This window comes from Mastigoproctus giganteus, chromosome 11 (genome assembly GCF_048544385.1).
Source record: "Mastigoproctus giganteus isolate SK-2022 chromosome 11, ASM4854438v1, whole genome shotgun sequence".
Taxonomy (NCBI): domain Eukaryota; kingdom Metazoa; phylum Arthropoda; class Arachnida; order Uropygi; family Thelyphonidae; genus Mastigoproctus; species Mastigoproctus giganteus.
In genome coordinates this window covers 72542649-72567213 of record NC_143585.1, presented here as the reverse complement: position 1 = coordinate 72567213, position 24565 = coordinate 72542649, and the positions used below count along the sequence as shown (strand labels likewise).

General features: G+C 37.3%; 1 protein-coding gene across 5 annotated transcripts in view; it reads right to left on the bottom strand.

Moving 5' to 3' along the window:
- Kdm5 (Lysine demethylase 5) overlaps window positions 1-24565 on the bottom strand; it is a 589167-nt gene that overhangs the window by 207785 nt on the left and 356817 nt on the right. For all 5 annotated transcript variants that reach the window (XM_090384917.1, XM_090384920.1, XM_090384918.1 and 2 more), the window contains one exon: window positions 18491-18637. In XM_090384917.1, the coding sequence (XP_090241043.1) occupies window positions 18491-18637 (147 nt within the window). The remainder of the gene's footprint in view (window positions 1-18490; window positions 18638-24565) is intronic.

Here is a 24565-nt window from a genome sequence, read left to right as displayed (position 1 = left end):
ATACTGCAGGCAGATTTGACACATCTGACAACTGAAAACCAAAACCTTTCCCAAAATATAAGATACAGACAGGTATTAACGATTAACTTTTTCTTTTATTTATTTGTAATTGTTCTTCTGCTAAAGTGGCTGTCGCATTAATGGCTGACACATTCTATAATGTGATATTTTAGTGTATTTTTGCTGCCTCAGACTTCTGTATTATGAGGGGGGGGGTGTCAAAATGTTTATACCCTTACCTAGAAATAATAGCCCTAGAAATGTGAAACTTCACAGGAACTTTAATCCTTTTCTATGTACTCTCCATGTATAGTAACACATATCTCCCATCTATGGATCAGTTGTTCAATGCCTTGATCATATAAGTCCACATTTTTTACCCGAAACCACGATTCCACTTCAATGATGACTTCCTGAGATGAATCAAAGTAGAATCCACACAATGATTTCTTCATTGGACACCCAGCATTTGTCACCAACCGACCAAAAAAGTTCTCAACATCTGCATTACACGAATCCAACAGTTGGCGAGAACACTGTATTCGATATTGCTTCTGCAAAGGCGTCAGCAATCTTGGAACCCATCATGCAGAGACCTTAGACATGTGCAGATGGTCATGTTAAATGCTGTGGGCAGACCCATAACTAATTCCCACTGCATTTGCAATGAAATGAATTGTCACACATCTGTCACTCAGCACCAATTGCTCAACCTTTGCAACCATCTCACTGTCTGGATGTTGATGGCCTTCCTCCTTTTGGCTTGTCAAAGACACTTGTACGACCGCACTGGAACTCCCATTTCCACTTTTTTACAGTGTCACAGGATGGATAATTCTGCCCATACACAGCTTTCATTTCTTTGTCAATTTCATGAGCTTTCTTGCCCTGACCTTGATCACTGCTCGATACTCCACTTTGTCAACCATTGCATCCTTTTTCAGATTCCAGGCACCACTTCCGGTGTATGATCACCTACGAGAATGAAATTTCACATGTTAGTTATTGAATATGTAGACAACTTATATTAAAAATGGCATCTTCCTACTGATGTTTTATCTAGATCAGGGTAAGAATTTTTTGATACCCCCTCGTATATACTTTATGGTGTTATAGTGTTTAACTAATTATAAATTAGCTTTTTACATGAAGTAATTAGCTTTGTGACCAGAGCCAGTGCTAGACCAGCTTCATCATTCAAACCAAAATGTTGAAGATTTGAACAATTTCTAAAACCCAGTAGAATAATCAGCTCTCAGTTTATTTTAAAAAGAAACAATCTGCGAGAAACATAACTTCAGTGAAGAAACATTAACTTCAGCAAGTTTACTAACAAAAAGGAAACTCCTTCAGCAGATCAAGCAGAATGTACTTTGTTTCAATATAGAAAAGAACACTAAGCAAGAAAAAAAGAATCTTTTAAATTCCACCTAACACCAAATGAGACTCCCAAACATATCACAACTAATGGAATAGAAATGGAATGGAAATTCAATGGGTGGATATTCTCATTCCACAAAACAGTGACTGATACGTCTTGGGACAATGACTGAATTATACCTAGCTGTTTCATTATCAGTACCTCCAAGGTAGAATCAATCAAAATAAATCAGTTACCTGTTCCTCAGGGAAAACTGAATTTCAAGATATGTCCAAAACTTTCCTAGTTACAATCACACTGATGTCCGTGTAGCTCTGATCAACAGACTGTTTCAGAAGTTTGTGTTCCTCCTCCTTGCCAAAGTGTCAAGCCATCTCATTATCCCAAATCTCTAGTGAAAGTACAACCCATACCCATTATGGAATGAGAAAAAACAGGCTAACATAAAGTGCTGAAATAGTTAATATTTAACATTATTAACTGGATCAAGAGATAGATAAACCTTCATGTGTTCAACCTAGTTTCCATTAATATCATTTTCTACACCAATTCTTTCTGATAAAAATTCTGTTAAGCTTAATTCATCAAGCGATATTTCATTTCAAATTTTAGGGTCAATCATTAGCTAGAAATTCAAGACAGAGATTCCCTAAGGCTCCTTATTAGTCCTGCTCATTGCTGCTATTTTTATACTTTTTGCCCCCCCCCTTTTTTTTGCAACTCTCTTCTCTTGGCCTATTACCACAAACTGGAAATCTGTTAATATTAGCCATTAAAAGTTATTTATTATACATTAAAGGTTTTTTTCTGCCATTTCAAACTTTAACAATTATTTCTAACAATTACCTTCTTTAAAAATAACTTCCTTTAACATGAAACTGAATTTGACTAAGACCTGTTGTCGTTATTTGGTTTTAGGAGCATTAGTAACTAAGGCCATATTGCTCCGGGGATATGCGGTGGTCATTCCCCTACCTTTCCGCATCCTCCGTATTTGGTGGTCAATGGCTCGAACCCCGGTCTAATCAAGAAGTGTGTGCTACGCACTGCTGCTCCTGCCCACCTGGCTATGGAGACCCCATTGACTAAGACTTGATACATCAATTTCACACTGGTGATGAAATTGATGTACCTTTCCCTCTGCAAGTTCTTGTCCAGGGTAAAACTTGCAATTGCAATTCTGGTTCAGTTCCTGAGAATCATTGACTAAAACTCATCTCAAAACCAACACAGCGAGTATTAATAAAAGATTATTTAAGAGCTACTGGAATTTGAAGCTAGATCTTAATTAAGAATGTGAACAACTAATAAATTTATGGTGAAACAATTAATGGAAGAATTAAACCCTATTAACATATGGTAATTCTTTATTGACAGAGTTCCAGCAGCCCACCTCTGGAATTCACCTCAGTTAAATTCAAGCATTAATAAACTGCTGAAGGTTTATTATTACTCGCAAGCAACGGAATATAGCTAATCAATAACTTTGGTAATGATATAGCTCAATGATCATACAACCAAAAATGCAGATTTCTTTAAAAAAAATGTGTTCATGTAAACCTCAGTTGTATCTTCTATACTCTGTTATTAATCATATGTGAGATTAACAAAGACACTGCTGATCTCTGTTCTGATATCTCCCAGATGATCTAATGTATTCAACTTGGGATTATTAATGATTGTGGTATAACAACCAAAATTTGGCTGTCCAAAAACTGGATTTGCCAAACCAGACTTTTATATTTTATTGTTGCAAAAATTGATTTGTTTCAGTTTGGTCAAAAAAAAAAAAAAAAAAAAAAAAAACAACACCACATCCCTGAAGAATGAAGAGTTTTCTTTCAAAAGTTTTTTTTTTTTTTTTTTTTTAATGGCCCGAATAATTACAGCTGCATTTGTTACTTTTTCCTTTTTATGTATATATATATATAGTTGTTTAATCCCTTCCTGGAACATTTGTTTCCTGAAAATGTGCCATAACGGATCGACTTTTTTTTTTTATTTTACAGATTAAAAGTATGCATCATGCGAATACTCGCTGTATAGTTTTTTATAAATTTTTTAGTAGAAAATACATGGGAGAAATTAACCTATTTGAGCTACCCCGAGTTATTGCGTGTATGCCAAAAAGTGTGTAAATTATACAGATTTTTAATAAATTAGTACTTGAGGTAAAAGAAAGGAACAGAAAAACACAAAAAAAAAAAAAAAAAAAAATGCAAACTTACTTTATTTCATGAAAGACAACTAGCATTCCATAAAAAAAAAAAAAAAAAAATGCAAACTTACTTTATTTCATGAAAGACAACTAGCATTCCATAAAAAAAAACAAAAAAAAACCGGAATTTCATGAAAAACAAACAGCAATTTTACTTGATGTGGTAAGTCTTGAAGCAAGGAGTGATGCAAAGGCCAATTTCAATTTCACATGTTTCACACATGTAGAGTATCTCCTTTCGAATTTTCTTGCCATCTCTGTTGCGCTTTTTGGAGCATACCTGACAAGTTCTAGTTGGTGGAATATCAATGGGGAAATGGCCTGGTGAATAGCAAGTTGGGTGGGATGCTGAGGATGATCTTCCCTTTCTAACTGGTGGAATTTGCATGTGACATTTCTTGATAATTTCATTAATCAGGTCCAATCTGAAATTCAAGGGTGAAAGAGCTTTTTAGTCATCTGAAATCGTGGCTTTATACAGTAGAGATGAATTCCACACAGCTAGATCCATTAGGTGAAAGAAAACCTGTAGCATTTTTTAATCTGTTTCCTGGGCAGGGGATAGTTTGCCAAATGCTGGTCAATTTTATCTAAACCTCCCATGGAAAAATCATAGTCACAAACTACTTTGGGTCTCCACTACTCCTGTTCAAGTTACTATTTCTTCCTGAGAAGGATTATGGACCGAAGATAACAACACTACATCTTTTTTTTTTATCTTTCCAACACAAGGCCATGAGTTTCCCTCTCTGAAAAGTGGCAACCTCTTGCCTTTTCAGCCTTTCCTTCTTCAGCATTTTGGGCATTTCCTTTCTGTTTAGTCTCACTGTACCATAAACATCAGTTTTCTTTGTGATGAGAATATCAGCTAATTGGGGACTGGTATAATAATTGTCAACTGTGAGGCAACATTCTTTTCCAAACAGAGGCTTTATGAGAGTCAAAACAACTTGCATAGATATTGGAAGACCAAAAAAGTCTGGATCCATTTCTGTGCCTTTTCCTACTTATATTATGAAAGTCCAAACACAGCATATAATACTTTATGCCAAACCTTGAGTGCTTTAATGGCATGTATTGCACCCAATCTTCCTTTGTACAGCATCAAGCTTTCACCTATTGTTATGTCTCTTTTAGGAACATAGACTTCTAAATTTATTTTCTAAGAAGCAACAGACATCATAAATCTTGTTTAGTTTTGGATTTGGGTGCATATTTGCATATGACTCATTATCTGGGAAATTAAGGTATTGTTTTTTCTTTTTATAATGCCTAAGAGCCATCATAGTTCCAAACACTGGTGTCTCAAATAATGGCCTTTTTGACCAGTACATATATTCTTCGGGCTTTTTCACAATCACTTCAGTATTTTCAGAGAGCAAAAAAATACTCTCAATTCAGCATGCATCACTGGAGTCCAACTAAAATCATGAGCGGCACTTTTTTCTGCAAATTTATTAGTCTCAGAGCACACTAGATTGATTAGTTCTTCATTAAAAAATAAAGCAAAAAAGGCCAAGGGAGTCATTTCATCTGTATTTCATTCAATGCACAAACCTGGCTGTGCAGCAAATGGAAATCTTGGAGGTGGCAGGGGAAGGGGGAGGGGAGGTCTTTAGTGCAGTCAATTTTACACCACTTCTAGCATCTAAAACACTGACATCACCATCTTCTTCATCTGAATCAAAACCTGAAACAGATTCATCAGAATCAGATTCACCAGAGGTTTCCAATTCACTATATGAATTGTCACTAATCTCTTCTTCACTACTCATTATAAAAATAAATTGAAAAAAATCAAGTGGAATGCATAAGTAACCTTCCGCCACAAGCAATAATTGTGAACTAACTAAATTTTGACACACGGTCATCGCAAGTGGATAGGTGAGGTAAGCATTGCTTATGGGCGACAGTTCAAGAGGGTGCCGAAATATTTTTCGATATTGTTTTGCTTACTGGAGGCACATAGGGATGCGCACTATTGTTCTGACATTGCTGTATAATATAAGTAAAATGAAAGCCAGTCATGTGCTGCCAGGTGTAAGAAAATCCCAAGAAATCTTGGGATTTATCTGGCTAATGAAAAATTAGCCAGATAAATGCTTGAGAAAATACATTCAGTCCTAAATTTGAAGGTAGTTTTGTTTGCTTTTATCCCGAGATATTTTGTGTAGTTCAAAATAACTCTTAAAACTAAAAACAAGATATCTTGGGATAATCCATGAAGGGGTTAATGTTTTGACAAGTCAAGCTGGCAACTATAGTGTACTAAATGTATCCAAGCCACGGAGAACTTAATTTCTGATTGCTGCTTTCCAACGTTTAAGAGTACAATTCACCAATGGTACGTAGTGTCTGTATGTACTATTCATAAAACTGGAAATCTGGCTTACAGTACATCACCAAACTTTCTAGATAATTGTTTGATACCTAATAACACCAAGAGATTATGGCCCAGATTCTTCATTCTCAGTAAAATGTACTGAAATGTGTTTCTTCTTTGGAGTAATTGCTTTCTTGCTTTGGTTCTAGAGCAATTGTAATATGTTCTGAGATAGTTGGAGCAACTTTTGTGAGGCTGTCAAAGTGATGGAAAAGGGCTCTGTATTTTTATTTCTAAATACCATGGTGTTCTTTTTGGCTGTTGGAAAGTATCCCATATAGTATTTCATTTGTTTATTTTTTCCTACTCATTATTAGATTTATTTTCTTAAATGGAACATTACTGAAGCAATTTTGTAGGAAATTGATTTGCTAACTTGATCATGCCCAAGTGCCTGGTTTCCAAATACTGACAGATGACGCAAAAAATAAAATATGAGACCTGTTCTTCTTCTTATTTTCTAATCTAATGCTCAGCAAAGTGAGTTAGAGGAGTTGCAATCCAATACATTTATTTTCTTTGAAAATAAATGTGGATTCCAGTTATTTGGACCACCGGTTAATGGTGGCAGCCGTTCATTTGGGACAAATCTTAAAGAACAGAAACTAATTGAGAAAAATAACAGGGGTTTTCTTCGCTTAATTGAGACAACATGCTGTTTTAATCAAGGCAGGAGAATGCAGCACTTGACATTAACCCCCAATCGTCTGGGACCGACCACGTGATCTGGTTGGAAACAATCGTAAGCCCGTTGCAAAGTGAAATAAGTAGGTGCCAGTTAATATGATCATTGGTTAGTACAATTAGCCATTTTATAGAATAAAATTTCGAAAAATCAATTCAAATCACTAAAATGCATTACACTTTCATTGTTATCATAAGCTCAGTGATAAGAATCAATTTTGAACGCCTTTATATTTTTCTGAAGCACATTTCTGGAGGTCACTACCACCATAAAACAATAAAAACATTTTGAGCACAGCTGGAGTGTACTGGGAATAGTAGGAGGAGTTCACCAAGATCATTAAAAACAATAAAAGACAGATAGTTAATCTAACTGCCTTCTTTTGAATGGAATCTAAAAAAAATCAAGAGAGGTTTTGAGGGCACAACCCCAGATGTGGGAACAATATTCCATGGTAGGGCGGTTTTGCAATTTGTATCGAGCGCATAGCTGTTTGGAAGAAAAGTAATTCTGAGAGCTAAAAAGAAAGCCCAGTTTTTGAATGTAGAGGAAGCTTGTTTTTGGACTGGTCTGGAAGACAGCAGGAACTATAGAAGCCAATTCAAAAGAACACTGCCGATGAAAGTATCTATAGAAAAGGCATGCAGCAGAAATGATGTGTCTATGAGACAGAGAATGGAGAGACTTTGACAGAGATGAGTCATTAATTATCCTAATTGTCCTGTTTTAAATGGAATCTAGAAGCCTGAGAAAGGTTTTGGGGGCAAAATCCCAGATGTGGGAACAATATTCCATGGTACGGCAGTTTTGCGATTTGTATAGGGTGAATAGCTGTTTGGAAGAAAAGTAACGCTGAGAGCAAAAGAGAAAGCCCAGTTTTTTTGAATGCAGAGGAAGCAATATTTTTAATGTGCTTATGCCAAGAGAGATTAGAAGTCCAGGTAATCCCCAACAGAAATATATGATCTTGCCTTGAAATCAGTGTCATTGAAGATAAGCACAGGAGCAGAAGAATCCTTTATTTGAGATATAAGAAAGGACTGAGTTTTAGAAGGATTGAAATCAACTAAGTTATCTTTACCCCACAGGAGAATTACCTGGAGATCAGTATTTCAGGAATTGGTGGTGGATATTTGAGAAGATGAAACTGTTTATGCAGAACAAGTTTTCTCAAACTAGAAGACGTAATGCAATATGCTACCATCAGCAAGACTATGGATAGAATTTTTGATCAATGGAAGGTCATTAAGTGGGAAAAAAAGAGTGGGAGAAAACAACTGAACTTTGGGGAATACCAGCATTAGTGGAGAACTTAGAAGACAGAGACCCATCTACCATCATCCGCAGTGAGTGATCACAGAGAAAACTGGATACCCAATTACAAAAAACAGTTGGCAAACCATCTTAAGGTTTGCCAACTGTTATCTTATTTAGAAGACCTTTATGCCAAACATGATCAAAAGCCTTTGAAATCTAAGAGCTACTGCTTCAGTTTCACCAAACTTTTCCACTTAATTTGTCCACAGATGGGTAACATAGGCCACATTATCACCAGTAGATCGACACTAACAGAATCCATACTGGCGATCGATGATCAGATGGAAGGTTTCTAGATAGTTTAAGAGTTGGTGGTTAATTGATTTCTCCATTACTTTGGAGAGAGTAGAAGTAAGTGCAATGGGACTATAATTTGATGGGAAGGATTTGTCACACTTTTTAGAAACTGGATGGATATGAACAAATTTCCAAGCAGAAGGGAAAACACCTTTGGAATAAGAAAGTGAAAAAAGGCAACATAGAACAGCAGTAAGTTCAGGAGCACAGTTGGAGTGTACTGGGAATAGTAGGAGGTGATTCACCAAGATCATTAATATACGAGTTAGGAGAAAAGTAGGATGCTAGCAGGTCAATCTTTAGCTGAAGTGACAATGGAACAATCTGGTTTTGACAGGGGTGAATATAGATGAGTAAAAGTTGCAGACAATAGACAATAGCTTTGGCAAGAGATTGGAGTGAACTGGATTTGGATTTTACTGGCACAAAAGCGACTAAGGCTATATGGTGTGCTCTGACCACACCATAAAATACAAATGAATAAAAGATATCCAAAAAAGGTAAATACATAAAATGCAGTGAAACACTATATATATTGGTAAACATTAATAGTTTGTAAAAACATCTGACAAGTGGCCACTGTCTGATAAAATCTGACTAGGTGTATAAGGCTCAGTCAAGATGGGTAAAAGCAGTAAAATATGTATCTTTCCTGGATAAATTTAGTATAGTCAAAACATGTTTTGTACTTAACAGTATCACAAGACTCACACATATGAGGGTCATCTGCCCTCAGCAGGAAGGAATCTGTAAGATGACTGTGTCCTATACAGAGCTTAACAAGAAAGACTAGCACCCAACGATTCTTGCACAGACTACACTGCCATGGTTCGATTACAGGCTTATCTCATGTAATTTATTTGAAGTCTGTCTATTCTATGAATCCTGCCATTTGGAATGTATCTTTTGGTTTATTATTTGCCTGTAGTTTGTACAGGGTGACTGACAGGCAACAATTATTGGTGGGAATTATTGATTTGGCTGCAGTGCCAGCCAAATTATTTCCCTTAATTCCAATGGCTGGGAATTCTGCAGAAGCGAATTTTGTATTCACATTCATGGAGAGAGTGGATCTTCTTTTTTTATTTGCAACAGTTTATTATTGATTTGAGATTGCCAGAGGTGAGACCATTGTTTCCAACATGTTTTTTTAATAATGGATTTGTAGTCAGTGTAGGGAACTTTCAGTTGACTGTAAGGTCCAGAGTCGGGATATTTAGCAGCCTCATCCGCACGATCATTACCTTGGATGCCGACATGACCAGGAATCCAGCAGAAGGTAACCTTGTGTTTGGCTGTTTGATGGTAAAATAATTTAGACTAGAACTCTTTAAGAATGGGATAAGAGGGAGAAAAGGTATATTGAAAGGCAGTGGTTGCACTTAAAGAGTCTGTATATATCAGAGATTGTTTGATATGATATTTGTTTATGTTACCTAGAGCCAGATTTATTGCAAATAATTCTGCAATATAGCTACTGAATTCAGTGGGAAAAGTGGCAGCTGTTAAGAACATGGTGGAAACTGCTGCTGCACCAACAGCTGTATCTGTTTTGGAGCCGTCGGTGTAGATACGAACTTTCTCCGAGTTTTCCAAAGAATGTAATTTATGTAGCTGTTGAAAGTTGGTATTTGACAGGGAGGATTTTCCCCATCTTGAAAAGAAATTGTCACAGAGAGGTATGAATTCAGTCTAGGGAGGTTCAGGAGCAGCAAGGTCTTGGAATATATTCTTAAAGTTAATTTTCCAACTGATCATGAGTTCTTGCAGTTGAATCCCTGTGGGGCAGTTTTCATTAGGTTTATTGTGATATAGCAGAGCGTGTTGAGGATCAAACAGATATTGCCAACTGGGGTGGGCTGGAGTACTTTCAATCTTTGCTGCATAATTAAACAATAAAATTTTTCTCCTGAGATGCAGAGGGGGTTCATTTGCCTTGATATACAGGCTGTGACCCGGAGATGTTCTGAAGGCTCCAACAGCTATCCTAAGGGCACATGCTGGATGGTGTTCAAACGTAATAGACAACTTTTCCTGGTGGAGTCAAAAACAGGTGCTCCATAATCCAAGCGTGACCTTATTACAGAGATGTAGGAGAGAGCTTCTGTCAGCACCCCAGGACATAGCACAGACAGCTCTTAGGATATTCAGTTTTTTAAGACAAGTATTCTGGAAGTTTGCTATATGGGAAGAAAAATTAAGTTTATTATCTAAATGTAACCCCAAACAAACGAAAATTGTTAGTGACAGGAATCAGGCTGTTTTTTAAAAATATTTCTGGATCCGGATGTAGTTTCCATTTTTTACAAAAATGAATAAAAGAAGTAGACTTCGTTTCTGCTAGGGAATAACCATTCCGCGATACCCATGATTCTATTTTAGCTATTTGAAGTTGCCTTTCGATGGTGTTCATAATTTGAGATTGAGTAGAGATAGTGAAGTCATCGGCAAAAATGTATGATTATACTGTATTTCGTACATCTCTTGTCATGTTTGTGATTCTTATTGCAAATAATGTTGGATTGAGAATGGAACCCTGTGGTACACCTTCCTCTTGTTCAAATGTTTTGGATAAATTATTTAAGTATCTGACCTGAAATGTTCTGTGGTGTAGGAAGTTTTGTATAAATTGCGGTAGATAACCTCTCAAGCCAAAAGAATGAAGATTTTGAAGAACACCATATCGCCAGGTGGTATTGAAGACTTTCTCAAAATCGAGATTAATCATGACCAGATGCTGTCCCCTTATGAAGGCATTACGTATATTTGCCTCTGCTTTTTTCATTACATCTAACGTGGAACGGTTTTTTCGAAACCAGTACTGATTACTATTTAGCAAGTTGTTAATTTTGGAACCACATTAATTGCCTGTGAGCCATTTTTTCCAGGACTTTGCTAAACAACTAGTCAGTGAAATTGGCCTATAGTTATGTGGAAAGGTACAATCCTTTCCGGGCTTTGGGAAGGCTAGAACTATTGAGTGACACCAGGAGATTGGGTAAGAATTTTCTAAGAATATTCGGTTGTAATAGTTGAACAATGATCTTATTGCTCTGTTATTCAGTTGTTTTGACATTATATAGTAGATCCCATCTGGACCAGCAGCGCTATTTAATGTTTTATTGAGCACTCCAAAAATTTCTGTTAATGTGAATGGCTGTGAAACTATTGTGGAAAAATCAATCTTATGCTGCTCTGCAGTTTCTTTAATTCGCCGAAAGGTTGATTTGTAGGTGGCTATTGCTGATATACTGGCAAATGATTCTGCTAAGGCATTTGCTATTTCTCCCAGTGATGACAACTCTTTCCCTTCCCAGTTTAGTATTGTAGCTGGGGACTGAACATATTTGTCATTAAGCATTTGTATTTTCCTCCAGATAATTCTGCTGTCCGTATCTTTGTTTGTACTTGAGGACAAGCTAATCCAGGCATCTTTCTTTGCTTTTTGTCTTATTTGGCAGAACTTGGCTTTCAGTCTTTTGAAGTTAATTAGGTTGCTAGGTGTGGGAAATTTACGAAATAAATTCCAAGCTCTATTTTTGTACTGTTTGGCATGTGTGCAATCTTGATTCCACCAGTAATTACTATGTTTCTGTTTCCTCGGTAAAGATTTTGTATTGCAGAAGTTGCAGCTTATAATATTTGATTAGTTACATGTTCTGTGACATTGTCTATTGGTTGGAATTGGATTATTTTATTGTCTAACTGGACATGAGATGCATATTCATCCCAGTGTGCCCTACAAAATTTCCAAGTGGAGCGACGTTGTAAAGGCGAGTTTGCCTGTGTTTGCAGCTTGCAGAGAATTGGAAGGTTATCACTGTTTAGTGGATTTTCAAGAACACACCACTCCATAATACTATATATGGAGGGAGAACAGATTGACAGGTCTATTGCACTCATGGAGCCTGTCGAAAAATGAATATAGGTAGGTTTTACCAGTGTTCAAAATGGTAAGTTGATAAGAATCAAGAAGGGATTCTATTATCTTGCCTCTCTTGTTAATTGTTGGAGATCCCACATCAGATGATGAGCATTAAAGTCTCCAAGTAAGCAGAAAGGAGATGGTAGCTATTCTATTAGATTTTCTAGGTCATCTGAAGAAAATGAGAAATTAGGAGGAATATATATAGATACTATTGTAAGAGTGTTGCCAATTTCAATGTGCACTGCCACTACTTCAATAGGAATCAAGAGCAATATGTTTGGATGGTAAGTTATTTCTTATAAGAACTGCCACTCCTCCACAGGCTGGCGAGTGAATATTTCTATCTCTTCTAAAGACAGTGTAATTTTTTATAGTAGGACACACTTGTGAATTTAAATAAGTTTCCTGTAGGAATATGCCTGCTGGATCATAACGGTAGATGAGATCATGTAAATCATCTTTTATACTGTGAAACCCTCTACAATTCCATTGAAGGAGTCTTTCCATTAAGTGGTTTTGTTGGTTGTTTTTGTTTCTGACATGCAGTCGCATGAAGTTTTAATATGGCATCTTCTGAGTCATTGTGCTAGTTAATATCGATTCTGGTTGAATTTGGTGGTTTCAGTACCATGGTTTCTGTCACTTTTAGTTTTGCTGTTGGGGATACATTGGCTGGAATGGTAATTGGAGTATTACAGACTTGTTCAGTTTTTTGTTGCAAAGGACACTGTTTGGGGGGGCAGAGAGTATGGAGCATGCCCAATTAGTGATAGACATGTTTGGGGGAATGGCAACATCTGTTTGTATACCTATTGACTGAAATTGTTTAGCAGCCGTTGCATATGTACGTTTTGGATCTGTTTTTAGTATTTGCCTTCTCGCCTCTGAATATGTCACTTTATTCTCAACTTTATATTTCTGGATTTTTTTTCCTTGCTTCCATAGTTCGCAAATTTTGGAAAAAGCTGGGTGACTACCCTTACAGTTTGGGCAAAGAGAAGTGGCAGCAGTGCATTCAGTTTGATTGTGCACCTTCGATCCACAATTTGGACATATTGCCTCACCTCAACATGCAGTTTGGGAGTGTCCATATTTTTGGCACTTGTAGCACCTGATTGGGTTCGGGATGTAAGGACATACATGGCAATGAGGATAGCCTGCTTTAACAGATGATGGTAGGATGGGAGAGCTGAAAGTGAGAATTATGCTCCTAGTGGGAACAAGAACACCATCTTTCCGAGTCATAATTCTCCTTGCTTGTATGACTTTTTGTTCACGTAGCTCTTGAATTATCTCCTCCTCCTCCTCCTCTGATACAATTAACAAGTTCCATTCTTCGATTACCCCCTTCGAGGGGTTTAGGGTGGCATGGAGAGTAACTTTTATCGGTTGTCTGCCAAAAGTTGTCATGTTTAATAACTTTTCAGAATGCTAGGATTTCACAGTCTCAACCAGAAGATCTCCAGACTGGAGTCGCTTTACTGTGTTTGGTGAACCTGCAGCAGACTTGTTGCATTTTTGGACAAGGACAAAGTTTACTCAGAGGCATGAGGAATGTTGGTATTTTCTCTTGAGGGGTTATTTTCAACCCAAGGGGTTGAAAATAGTAATTTTCGGTGTCATTTTCTATCTTGAGCTCGATGGCTCTAAAGGTGGAAATGAACTGTTTTCCATCTTTGCTCCTTTCAGCCTTGGGAGAGTGGATTTCTTCTCCCAGGTTACCGGCCCCACCACGGGGAGGTAGGAGCAGTGCCGCTAGAGAGACCAAACGGTGTAAAAATTGGTAAATTAGTTTAATGGAAAAAAAGATAGGTGGTTTTCTTTTCTGTAACTTAGTTACAATTCGTAATACTAAGTTAACAATTCATTAATGGGAACGCAAGAAAACTTTTACAAATGAAGATAACTGTAGCTTTGATAAGAACGCTACAGAAACCACTCAGCGAATCGCTTGATCACTATAACGCTTGGCACCCGGGGCCTGCAGGTACAGACAGATGGTGGAGTATCAGACTTTACCCAGTTATTAAGGGAAAAGTTTGCATGATAGAATATAGGCATAGCAGGGTGGAAGGATTTCCTTTGGTTTTTGGAGAACCTTGTCTGCCCTGATATTTAACTCTCTGAGTAGCTCTTGAACCTGAATACTAAACGGATGATTGGCAGTCTGATGAGCACTATACAAATTATCCCAACATGGCCCAAAAACGGATGTCAATGTAGGATGGTCTGGCAGGAATTTCAGTTTTAAAGTGTACTTTTTTTTGGAGACTGTTTACGACGAAGCAATAGTGGTTATTCATTTGCTTCCATGTATAGGCTCTGTACAAGTGATGTTCAAAATGCTCCAGCGATATGGATAGCTTGATGATGGGCAGGATTCAGCCATCGAAGTAAACTGTTTCTAGCTGAAGCATATACCTTGGACCCATAATTTAGTTTTGATCATATAAGTGCATGGTAGATGCGAAGTAAGGAATACTGATCTGCACCCCAACACGCAGATGAGAAAGAACGAAGAATATTTAGTCCTCTCGGGCACTTTGTATGGAGTTGATGGATATGTTCCAGAAAGGTCAACTTTTTATCAAATACGATTCACAAGAACTTTATGTTTACGCTTATGACAAAAGTGCGTGCAAATGGTCTTCTGCGGTGAGAACCTGAATCTATTAGCAAGTGCCCAGGAATCAAGGCGATCAATGGCTTGTTGCAATTGTCTTTCAATAACCCTCATTAGCATTAGCATCATTAGAGGCATACGATGCAAGAAAGCAAGCTTATGCAGCATCAGCCAAGAGAAAAAAAAAAAAAAAAAAAACCCTCTCCCATTTCACCCCTCCATTCATTCCAAATGCCTGTTCAGCTCAGCCTTAAATTTATTTAGGCTATCAACTTCCACGTTGCACGACTATTTACGCTATCAACTCATGTTGCACGATTATTTAGGCTATCAACTCATGTTGCATGACTGAGAAAATCATCAACATAGAGGGCACAGTTTACAGTTGGAGGAAGTTGTTCTGTGATGGAACTTACTTTGATGGTGAAAAGCATGACACCCAACAGTGATCCTTTCAGTACTGCCTCCTCTTGGCAAAAGGGACAAGAGCGTGAGGATCCTACATGACCGATCGACCGACATGAACAAGGATCCTACATGACCGACATGAACATGGAAAGACAAATTGGTTAAAAAATGTTTTAATAAAAACAGGAGATGCCCTCTAAGACCAAGGCTATGCAAATCTTTTAAGATACTATATCTCCAAGTTGTGGTATACATTTTCTCCAGATCAAAGAATACAGACACAGATGTTCACGTTTTAGGAAAGCATTCCAGATGGATGTTTCCAGTATAATAAGATGGTCCAGAAGAAAAGTACCATGGAGAGCGAAAGAGAAAACCAAGTTTTTTAGATGCAGAGGAAGCAATATTTGTAATGTGCTTGTGCCAAGAGATTAAGGGTAATCCTCAAAACAGACATATCATCTTGCCTAGAAATCGGAGTGTCACCAAAGATAAGCATAAGAATCTTTTTTGCAAGATATAAGACAGGACTGAGTGCTAGAAGGATTGAAATCAACTAAGTTGTCTTTGCCCCACTGGAGAATTATCTGGAGATCGGCATTTAAGGAATTAGTAGTGGATATTCGAGAAGTTGAAGCTGATTTCTCAAAGGCAAGGTTTCTCAAACTGGAAAGTGGAATGCAATGTGCTCTCATCAGCAAAACTATGGATAGGATTTCTGGTCAATTGTTGTTGTTATTGTTATTTGGTTTTTAGGAGCATTAGCAACTAAGGCCATATTAGTTGCTAATGCTCCTAAAAACCAAATAACAATAACAACAACAATTGACCAGAAATCCTATCCATAGTTTTGCTGATGATTCTGGTCAATGGAAGAAGTTCATTAATATACAAGAGGAAAAGAGTGGGAGGAAAGAACGGAACCATGAGGGACACCAGCATTAGTGAAGAAATTAGAAGACAGAGAGCCATCTACCACAATCCTTGGTGAGCAATCAGAGAGAAAACTGGATAACCAATTACAAAAAACAGTTGGCAAACCATAAGATGGCAGCTTGTTTAACAGACCTTTATGCCAAACAGATCTAAAGCCTTTGGGATGTCAAGAGTAACTGTTTGTGTTTACAGAACTTTTCCATTGAATTTGTCCATAGATGGGTAACATAAGCCAGAATATCACCAGTGGATCAACACTAACGGAATCCCTACTGGCAATCTTTGGTCAGACGGAAGGTTTCTAGATAGTTTAAGAGTTGGGGGTTAATTGATTTCTCCATTATTTTAGAAAGAGTAGAAGTATTGCAATGGGACGATAATTGGGTAGAAGGGATTTGTCACCCTTTTTAGGAATGAGCAAATTTCCAAGCAGAAGGAAAAACACCTTTGGAATAAGAAAGTGAAAAAAGGCGGCAAAGAACAGGAGTAAGTTCAGGAGCACAGGTTTTGAGAACAAGTGGAGAAATACTATCAGAACATGGAACTTTCTTAGCATCATGATTTGTAAAAATTCTTCTGACATCCTTTTCATGGAAGACTACAGGAGGCATTGAATGGAGCGTGTTGGGAATGATGGGAGGTGTTTTACCGAGATCATTAATACACAAGTTGAAAGAAAAATGGGCTGCTAGCAGGTCAGCTTTATCCTTGGCCAAAGTGACAACATAACCATCTGGTTTTGACATCGGTGGGAGCAGAGATTGGCAAAAGTTGCGGCCAATAGCTTTGGCAAGAGACCAGAAAGCTCGGCTACCATTAGAGCAAGTTTTCTACTCTTAGCCTGTTCGAAATCTAGTTTGGACCGATTAATAACTGCTTTACAATTGTTGCGAGCTTTGGTGTAGGCAGAAAATGAAACAAGCCAATTACAATATGCAACGTTCTTCTCCAGAATGGCCTGAGCACATTTATTGGAAAGCCAAGGTTTAGATAAAGGACGAGATTTTAAAGTGGAGGGTGGAATAAAGGATTCCATTCCTACAAGAATAATTTTACTGACACAATCTGAGCAAACGCTGACATCAGAAGTTTTGAAACAGTAATCCGACAAAGGAAAAGAAATCTCCCAGGTCATCTCATTTTGCATTCTTGTAGTGTCATACAACACGAGGTTGGGAATAGCCATGAGATAAAGGCTCCATTGGAGAAGAAACAATCATCAAGTTGTGATCTGAGGTGCCTAAAGGACCACTCACTTCAACCGTGCACTTAGAAGGGTTGTTTGTGAGAAAAAGTTCAAGCATGTTGGCTGTATGGTTAGGATTGTCCGGTATTTTGGTAGGTAAATGAACAATCTGTGTGAGGTCATTAGTAATTGCAAAAGCCTCAGCATCTGAACCAGCTGGGTCTGTGTGACTAGAAAATGGAAACCAGCTGGTGTTTTGAACATTACAATCATCAAGGAAAATTACCTCACTGTTAGGAATGTTGGACTGGAGAAAGTCAAGTTGCAAGGAGAGGAAGTCACAGTTCCAAGTGATTAGTGGAATTGGGAGAATGGTAGAAATAACAGATGAACTTGACAGAATGAGGTAGAGAGATTTTAAGCCAGAGAAAATCAAAAAGAGGAGATTATAAATTACCAGGTCTCTGACAGGGAACACCAAAATGGATATATGCACAAGTACCACCTTTGAGGCAAAAGGAATCATACAGCAAATAATTTGGACAACTGAGATGAGCAATGGTTGAATCCACCGATAACTGAGATTCTGTCAGAAAAAGTACACGGGTTTGGCAGACTGTAAGTGGAAATGGACACTACTGAGATTAGAACTGAGACCACATATATTTTTGAAATGAATTAGCAAGTGTTTGAGAGGTTTAGATCTTTTCGCAGATAAGTTTGCTCTATTAGTTTGACGATATATATATATATATATTCCTATATTTTTTCTTAATTTATCTCAATCATAAACCCCTGGCACCACCATGCCGTGACGGGACTAATTGTATGTCTATCATTGCTGCAATTAAAGATTCTATCATTTCCTAACCACATCAAAAACAGGAAGAGTAACTGAATTTTAGAAAATAAATTACCTTTTTAATTGAGTTATTTCTGGATTATATAAGCAACTATTTTTGTTTTTTGATCCATAAATAATAAAGAGTGTCTTAATATATATATGTGTGTGTGTGTGTGTGTATTTTTTTCTTATGTATTTTACCTTAATGGATATGAACCATGTGTTGTCATTTCTTAACCATATCAACAATAGGTAGAGTAACGAAAGTTCTGAATATAAATTACCTGTTTTAACTGAGGTATTTCTGGAAGATCAACATCTAATCCAAGACTAACATCCAATAGTTTTTCTAATTTTTTTGACTCAACAACATCTTCACTGAGTATTGCTTGTGCATCACTTTGAAATTCTAAAACTCTGTCCAGAAGATCCTTAAATGTGGGGGGAAAAAGTTAATTTTTAAAATACAATATTTTGAAAAACATATTTCTATTTGAATTAGAGAACATTAAGTGGATATGCTACTAAATTTACCATATGAATACTGTTTTAATTTATTGAAAAAAAAAAAAAAAAAGGATAAAATTATTACAATTTTACTCTAATGAGTACCAATACCTAAATTAAAAAATGGAATTCATAAATGTTTACATTGATAAATGATATACCAAATGATTTGAGTTGTTTTATTTTAGCTTTCCTGATGTTAGGAAAATTTTTCATTATAATTTTATTGTAAGTGAGCAATACAAAGTATGTATTGCTCACTTACTTTGCCTGAAACATGCACTATTTATTTAAGAAAAAACAATGCAGGTTCTACACTTCTAATAACACCTCACAAAGAGCTACAAACAAGTTTAAATGACTTTAATTATTCGATTCATAGCGGCAGCTAAAAGATAGGTGAGTGGGACTTGCAATATCTTTGGAGCATTGTGCACACTGAGTTTTAACTCATTATTATATGACAGTCTAGAGGAAAGTTGCTTTAGGTGAACGCTTGTTTTTCTCATTTGTTGCATTTTCTGAAAATGAAGAAAATTGTGCAGATATAACACTTTACAATAAAATTCTAAGTTCTATCCTTGAAAGGTCAGATGCAATTTGCCATGTTAATGTCACTGCCATCCATCAATTTCTGACCAATTATAAACATTCCCAGCACCACATCTACCTTATTCACCAGATATAGTACCATGTGACTTTTTGCTATTCCTCAAATTAAAACTGGATATGAAAGGAAAAGGATTTCAGATTTAAGAAATCCCAATTAATGATGTTTTGCAACAATCATTTGGCTAGTTAAGAGCATTTCTACAGCTTCACCAGAAAAAAAATCTGAGGAGTGTGTGTGTGTTTTATAATTCTTGGCTGAATATTGTCTCATACTCTGCATTGTTATGAAGAATTATTACAATGCCAAGAATGACTTGGGATATCTCTGTGTGAAGTTGCCAGTTCCCAAAGCAAGGAACAATGTATGGAAATTTACAGAAATGAAATAGCAAAATATCTATTACTTCATCTATTTCTTTATCTTCAATGACATTGAGATGTACCAGAAACTGTCCACAAAAAAATTTCATTTTTGAAAATGCACTGCTAATTGATGAAGTTCTTGCTACTTCAGCATTTATAAGAATGTCATTTTTTAACAGGAACCTGTGCGCCATGTGAACACATGCACCAATAAAGTACTTCCTCAATGAACAACAGAACAGAATCATTTCTTGTTTTTGATTTCCCAGAACCATGGCAGTAGAAATGCCTAGACTGTCAGAGCCATCCTACTGATTCTGCCTAGTTTGGTAATCAATTTCCAAAATGCAAGTGAAAGATATAAAAACTGTTGGCACAACAAATTTACATATTACATTCTTCATCATATCTAGGAGTTATGGTCTCAGTAAATGGAAGTAAGGTATGTTGGATTGAAGAAATTTGTTCAATTTTCAGATGTTGCAGTAACATTTAAAAGAAACAAGCATATTACTTTATTCAAGCCAGAGGAGAGTTAATACGAACCAACTTTCAACACATGAATGCCCACCAAATATTCATACAACTTTCACAGGAAAGAACCAACTCTCTTTTAAGTTTGATTTGGTTTTGGGTTTATTGGCGCAAAAACAACTAAGGTTATACTGCGCCAAGAAACGATTAAAATAACAAGATTAAAATAACAATAAAGATAAATTCTGGTAACCTTTAAAAAGGTTACCCCGTCAAATTGTTATTTATATATGTGGGTATATATTAATAGCTTTTAAAAATTTAAAAACTGCCGACACGTGGTCGTTGTCTGATAAAATCCGACTGAGTGTATAAGGCTCAGTCCGATGAGTAAAAGCAGTAAAATGTATATTGCGGACAGGGATAAAATGAACGCAATCTATTAAAATATGCTTTAGAGTTAAAACGGTGTCGCAAGACTCGCACATAGGAGGTCATCCGCCCTCAGCAGAAAAGAATGTGTCAGATGACTGTGACCTATGCGGAGTCGAGCAAGAACAACTTCCTCGCTCCGATTCCTGCGCAGATTAGACTGCCAAGTTTGTATTACAGGCTTTATTTGATATAATTTATTTGTTCTCTGTCTGTGCCATAGTTCTTGCCATTGGGAATATATCTTTTTGCGTATTATTTGCCTGTAGTCTGTATAGGGGACTGACAGGCAGCGATTATGAGTGGGTGTTGCTGATTTGGCTGCAGCGTCAGCCAAATCATTTCCCTTTATCCCAATGTGGCTAGGAATCCAGCAGAAGCGGATATCAAACTTGCATTCATGAAGAGAATGTCTCTTCTGCTGAACCCGACAAAGAACTGGATGAGAATTATGTCTCGTAGATAATAAAGCCTGTAATACACTCAAAGAATCGGAATATATTATTGACCTTTGGAATTGACAAGTTCGAATGTGATCCAAGGCTAGCTCTATAAGCATACAGCTCTGCAGTGTATATGCTGGATTCGGGAGGAATCTGCTGAGATATTATAGTGTCCGGAAAGACAGCAGCAGATCCTACGCATGATTCAGACTTCGAGCCGTCTGTGTAAACGGGCAGGAAGTCTGAGTACTCAGCTTGGTGTGCAGAGTAGAGCTGCTGGTAGACAGATGATGAGGTCTCAGACTTTACCCATTTCTTAAGGGAAAAGTCGTACGGTGGGGGATGAGCATGCCAGGGTGGAGGAGTTTCTTTTGGTGTTTGTGCCACATTGTCTACCATGATGTTAAACTCTCTGATTAGCTCTTGGACACGAATGCCAAAAGGTCGGTTGGCAGTCTGACGGGTATTGTACAAGTTTTCCCAACGTGGCTCAAAAACAGATGCCCACGTAGGATGGTCTGGCAGGGATTTCAACTTTAAAGCATAGTTTAAAGACAACTGCTTACGTCGAAGGGATAACGATGGTTCATTTGCTTCGACGTATAAGCTCTGGACAAGAGATGTTCGAAAAGCTCCAGTAGCGATACGGATAGCCTGATGGTGGACAGGGTCCAGCCATCGGAGGACACTATCTCTAGCTGAAGAGTATACCTGGGACCCGTAGTCTAATTTGGGTCGTACAAGTGCACGGTAGGGTGCATCGATCTGCTCCCCAACGCGTTGAGGAGAGAGAGCGGAGGATATTGAGTCCCCTTGTGCATTTTGTACGAAGTTGACGAATATGTTCGAGAAAGGTCAACTTTTTATCAAACACAAGTCCCAAGAATTTTGTATCTGACACTACTGGAATAACATTTTGTCCGAGTCTTAATTCAGGTTCAGGATGAAGATTACGCTTGCGACAAAAGTGTATGCAAACGGTCTTCTCCGGCGAGAACCTGAAGCCATTAGCAAGTGCCCAGGAATTAAGGCGATCAATGGCTTTCTGCAGTTGTCTTTCAATAACCTTCATGTTGCACGACTGACAAGATATGCTAAAGTCATCAACATAGAGGGCACAGTTTACAGTTGGAGGAAGTTGTTCTGTGATGCAATTGACTTTGATGGCAAAAAGCGTGACACTTAATACTGATCCTTGTGGTACTCCCTCCTCTTGGCTGAAGGGACGAGAGAGTGAGGATCCCACACGAACTTGGAAAGATCGATTGGCTAAAAAGTTTTTAATAAAAATGGGGAGTTGCCCCCTAAGGCCAAGGCTATGCAGATCTTTTAAGATGCCAAATCTCCAAGTTGTGTCATACGCTTTCTCCATGTCAAAGAACACCGACATCAAGTGTTCGCATTTTAGGAAAGCATCCCGGATGGATGCTTCCAATCTAATAAGATGGTCCAAAGTGGACCGGTTCCTTCGGAAGCCGCACTGGATGTTGGAGAGAAGGTCATTTGATTCTAGATACCATATTAAACGAGAATTAACCATTCTCTCCAGGATTTTGCACAGACAGCTAGTCAGAGCAATAGGACGATAGTTGGTGGTGACTTTTGGATCCTTTCCTGGCTTAGGGAAGGCAAGAACGATTGCCTTTCGCCAGGAGTCCGGAAACTGGCCTTCAGTAAAGATTCTGTTATACAAAAGGAGCAGACAATCCATAGATTTTGGTGAAAGATTTTTAATCATTTCATAATGGATGCCATCTGGTCCAACGGCACTTGCTTTGGAAAGAGCGAGGGCTCTTTCCAGTTCTTGAATAGTGAAATCCCCGTTGTAGGGATAAATACTCTTAGATTTGAAGTTAAGTGCCTGTTTTTCGATTTTATATTTCAGGACCAGGAACTCTGGGGAGTACGAGGATGTTGCGGAGATGTTAGAGAACTCTTTTAAGTATATAAATAATTGAGATGACAAGGAGTTTATTACCATCACATGCTCCATCCTCCCTCTTTTAATAGTCTTGCTACTCCAATTTTTAGGCCTACCATAATAGGTACATTATCAATGTGAAGTGTCAGGCAGTTTTAAGGGAACTCCCATGCTTTCAAGTTGTTCAGAAGATGTTGTGCTTTGCAGTCACCTTCCAATGCTGGCTCTGAGAGTAAGCTGCTTTTGATATGATTATTTCTTTTTATTAGGAAAGTTTGCCATAATGGGATATAGCTTGGAATCACTTGATAGTGCCACCTTAATAGTGACAGTTGGAAATGTACATTATTCAGTCATCACTACCCATTCTTTCCTTATCCGTGCAATTTCACTAACACTTTGACAATTTCTTTTTTTTTTTTGCTACAAGTGTACTTTTTTTTTTTTGGTATTTAACTACTGGGAAGCATAAAGCTGAACAACACATTTATCAGCATGTATGATATCACTGTCACTATGAAATGTTATTGTCTATTTTTGCATTTCTTCCTATATATAGTGCACATTGTCCTTATGCTTATTTGTTTGCAAATATCTAATTACATTACATTCCTCTCTATTTGAAATTGAAAAATCACATCTGCATACAGTATGCAAAGCAAATGTGTTTATTTTTCCAGATTTTACAATCTATGGAAACTTCTGCTTATCTCTTCTGAATTTTCATATTGCATTTCTTTTTTGACATTCCACTGAAGGCATCTCACTTGTTAATTACCTTCATGATCACACATATACAATACAAAACAAAACAAAGAGAAAAGTGTGAAAAAATGCTGTGGTTACATGACAGAGAACAATATGAAGTGTTTCTCACATTCCAACTGCCTCATACTCATGGAACATAGAAAAACTCACTTGATAGCATATTCGTTAAGAAAAATAAGCAGAAATTCTCAGAATTTTTAAAAATCCAGGTGTCAATGGAGAAGCCATAATCTAACTCTTCTTTTTGTGAAAACAGAAAAACTATGTTACAAAAGTGAAATGGAGAAGGAGCAAAAAATGGGGGTCCTCATCTTAAATCTGGAAAACTGCAGTTATGTTTCAGTGAAACACAGCACAAGTCATTAAAAAGTTACTGATGTGTATATGGAAGACAGGTCTTTCTTATTGCATATAGTTTCACAAGGTCAATAGATTCATATACTGTATCATACATGGCACAAGGAAAGATCAAATATTATTGGCACCATGAATAAGAAGTAGACATCTTCCAGTCATCACATCAATGGCTGGCATCAATCAGAAGAGGGAGAAAGTTGGAACTGGAAGCACTTGGGGATGAAGTCTGGAGTCTGATAATGATTTGACTGTGGAAAGCAATCCTTGAAGATCTCAAACTCATGAAAAGAATGAGCATGCCATCTGCCTGCTGTAATATATATCATAAACAATGTGATTAATTTTACTTCATATAATTAGTGGTAGAGAAAATAATGGAAGTCATGATCACAAGAATGCAATACATGAGCATACAGACAGAAATAGCATTCTGAAGGAAATGCAGCACAGTTGCATAAAGGGAAAATCACGTTTAACTAATC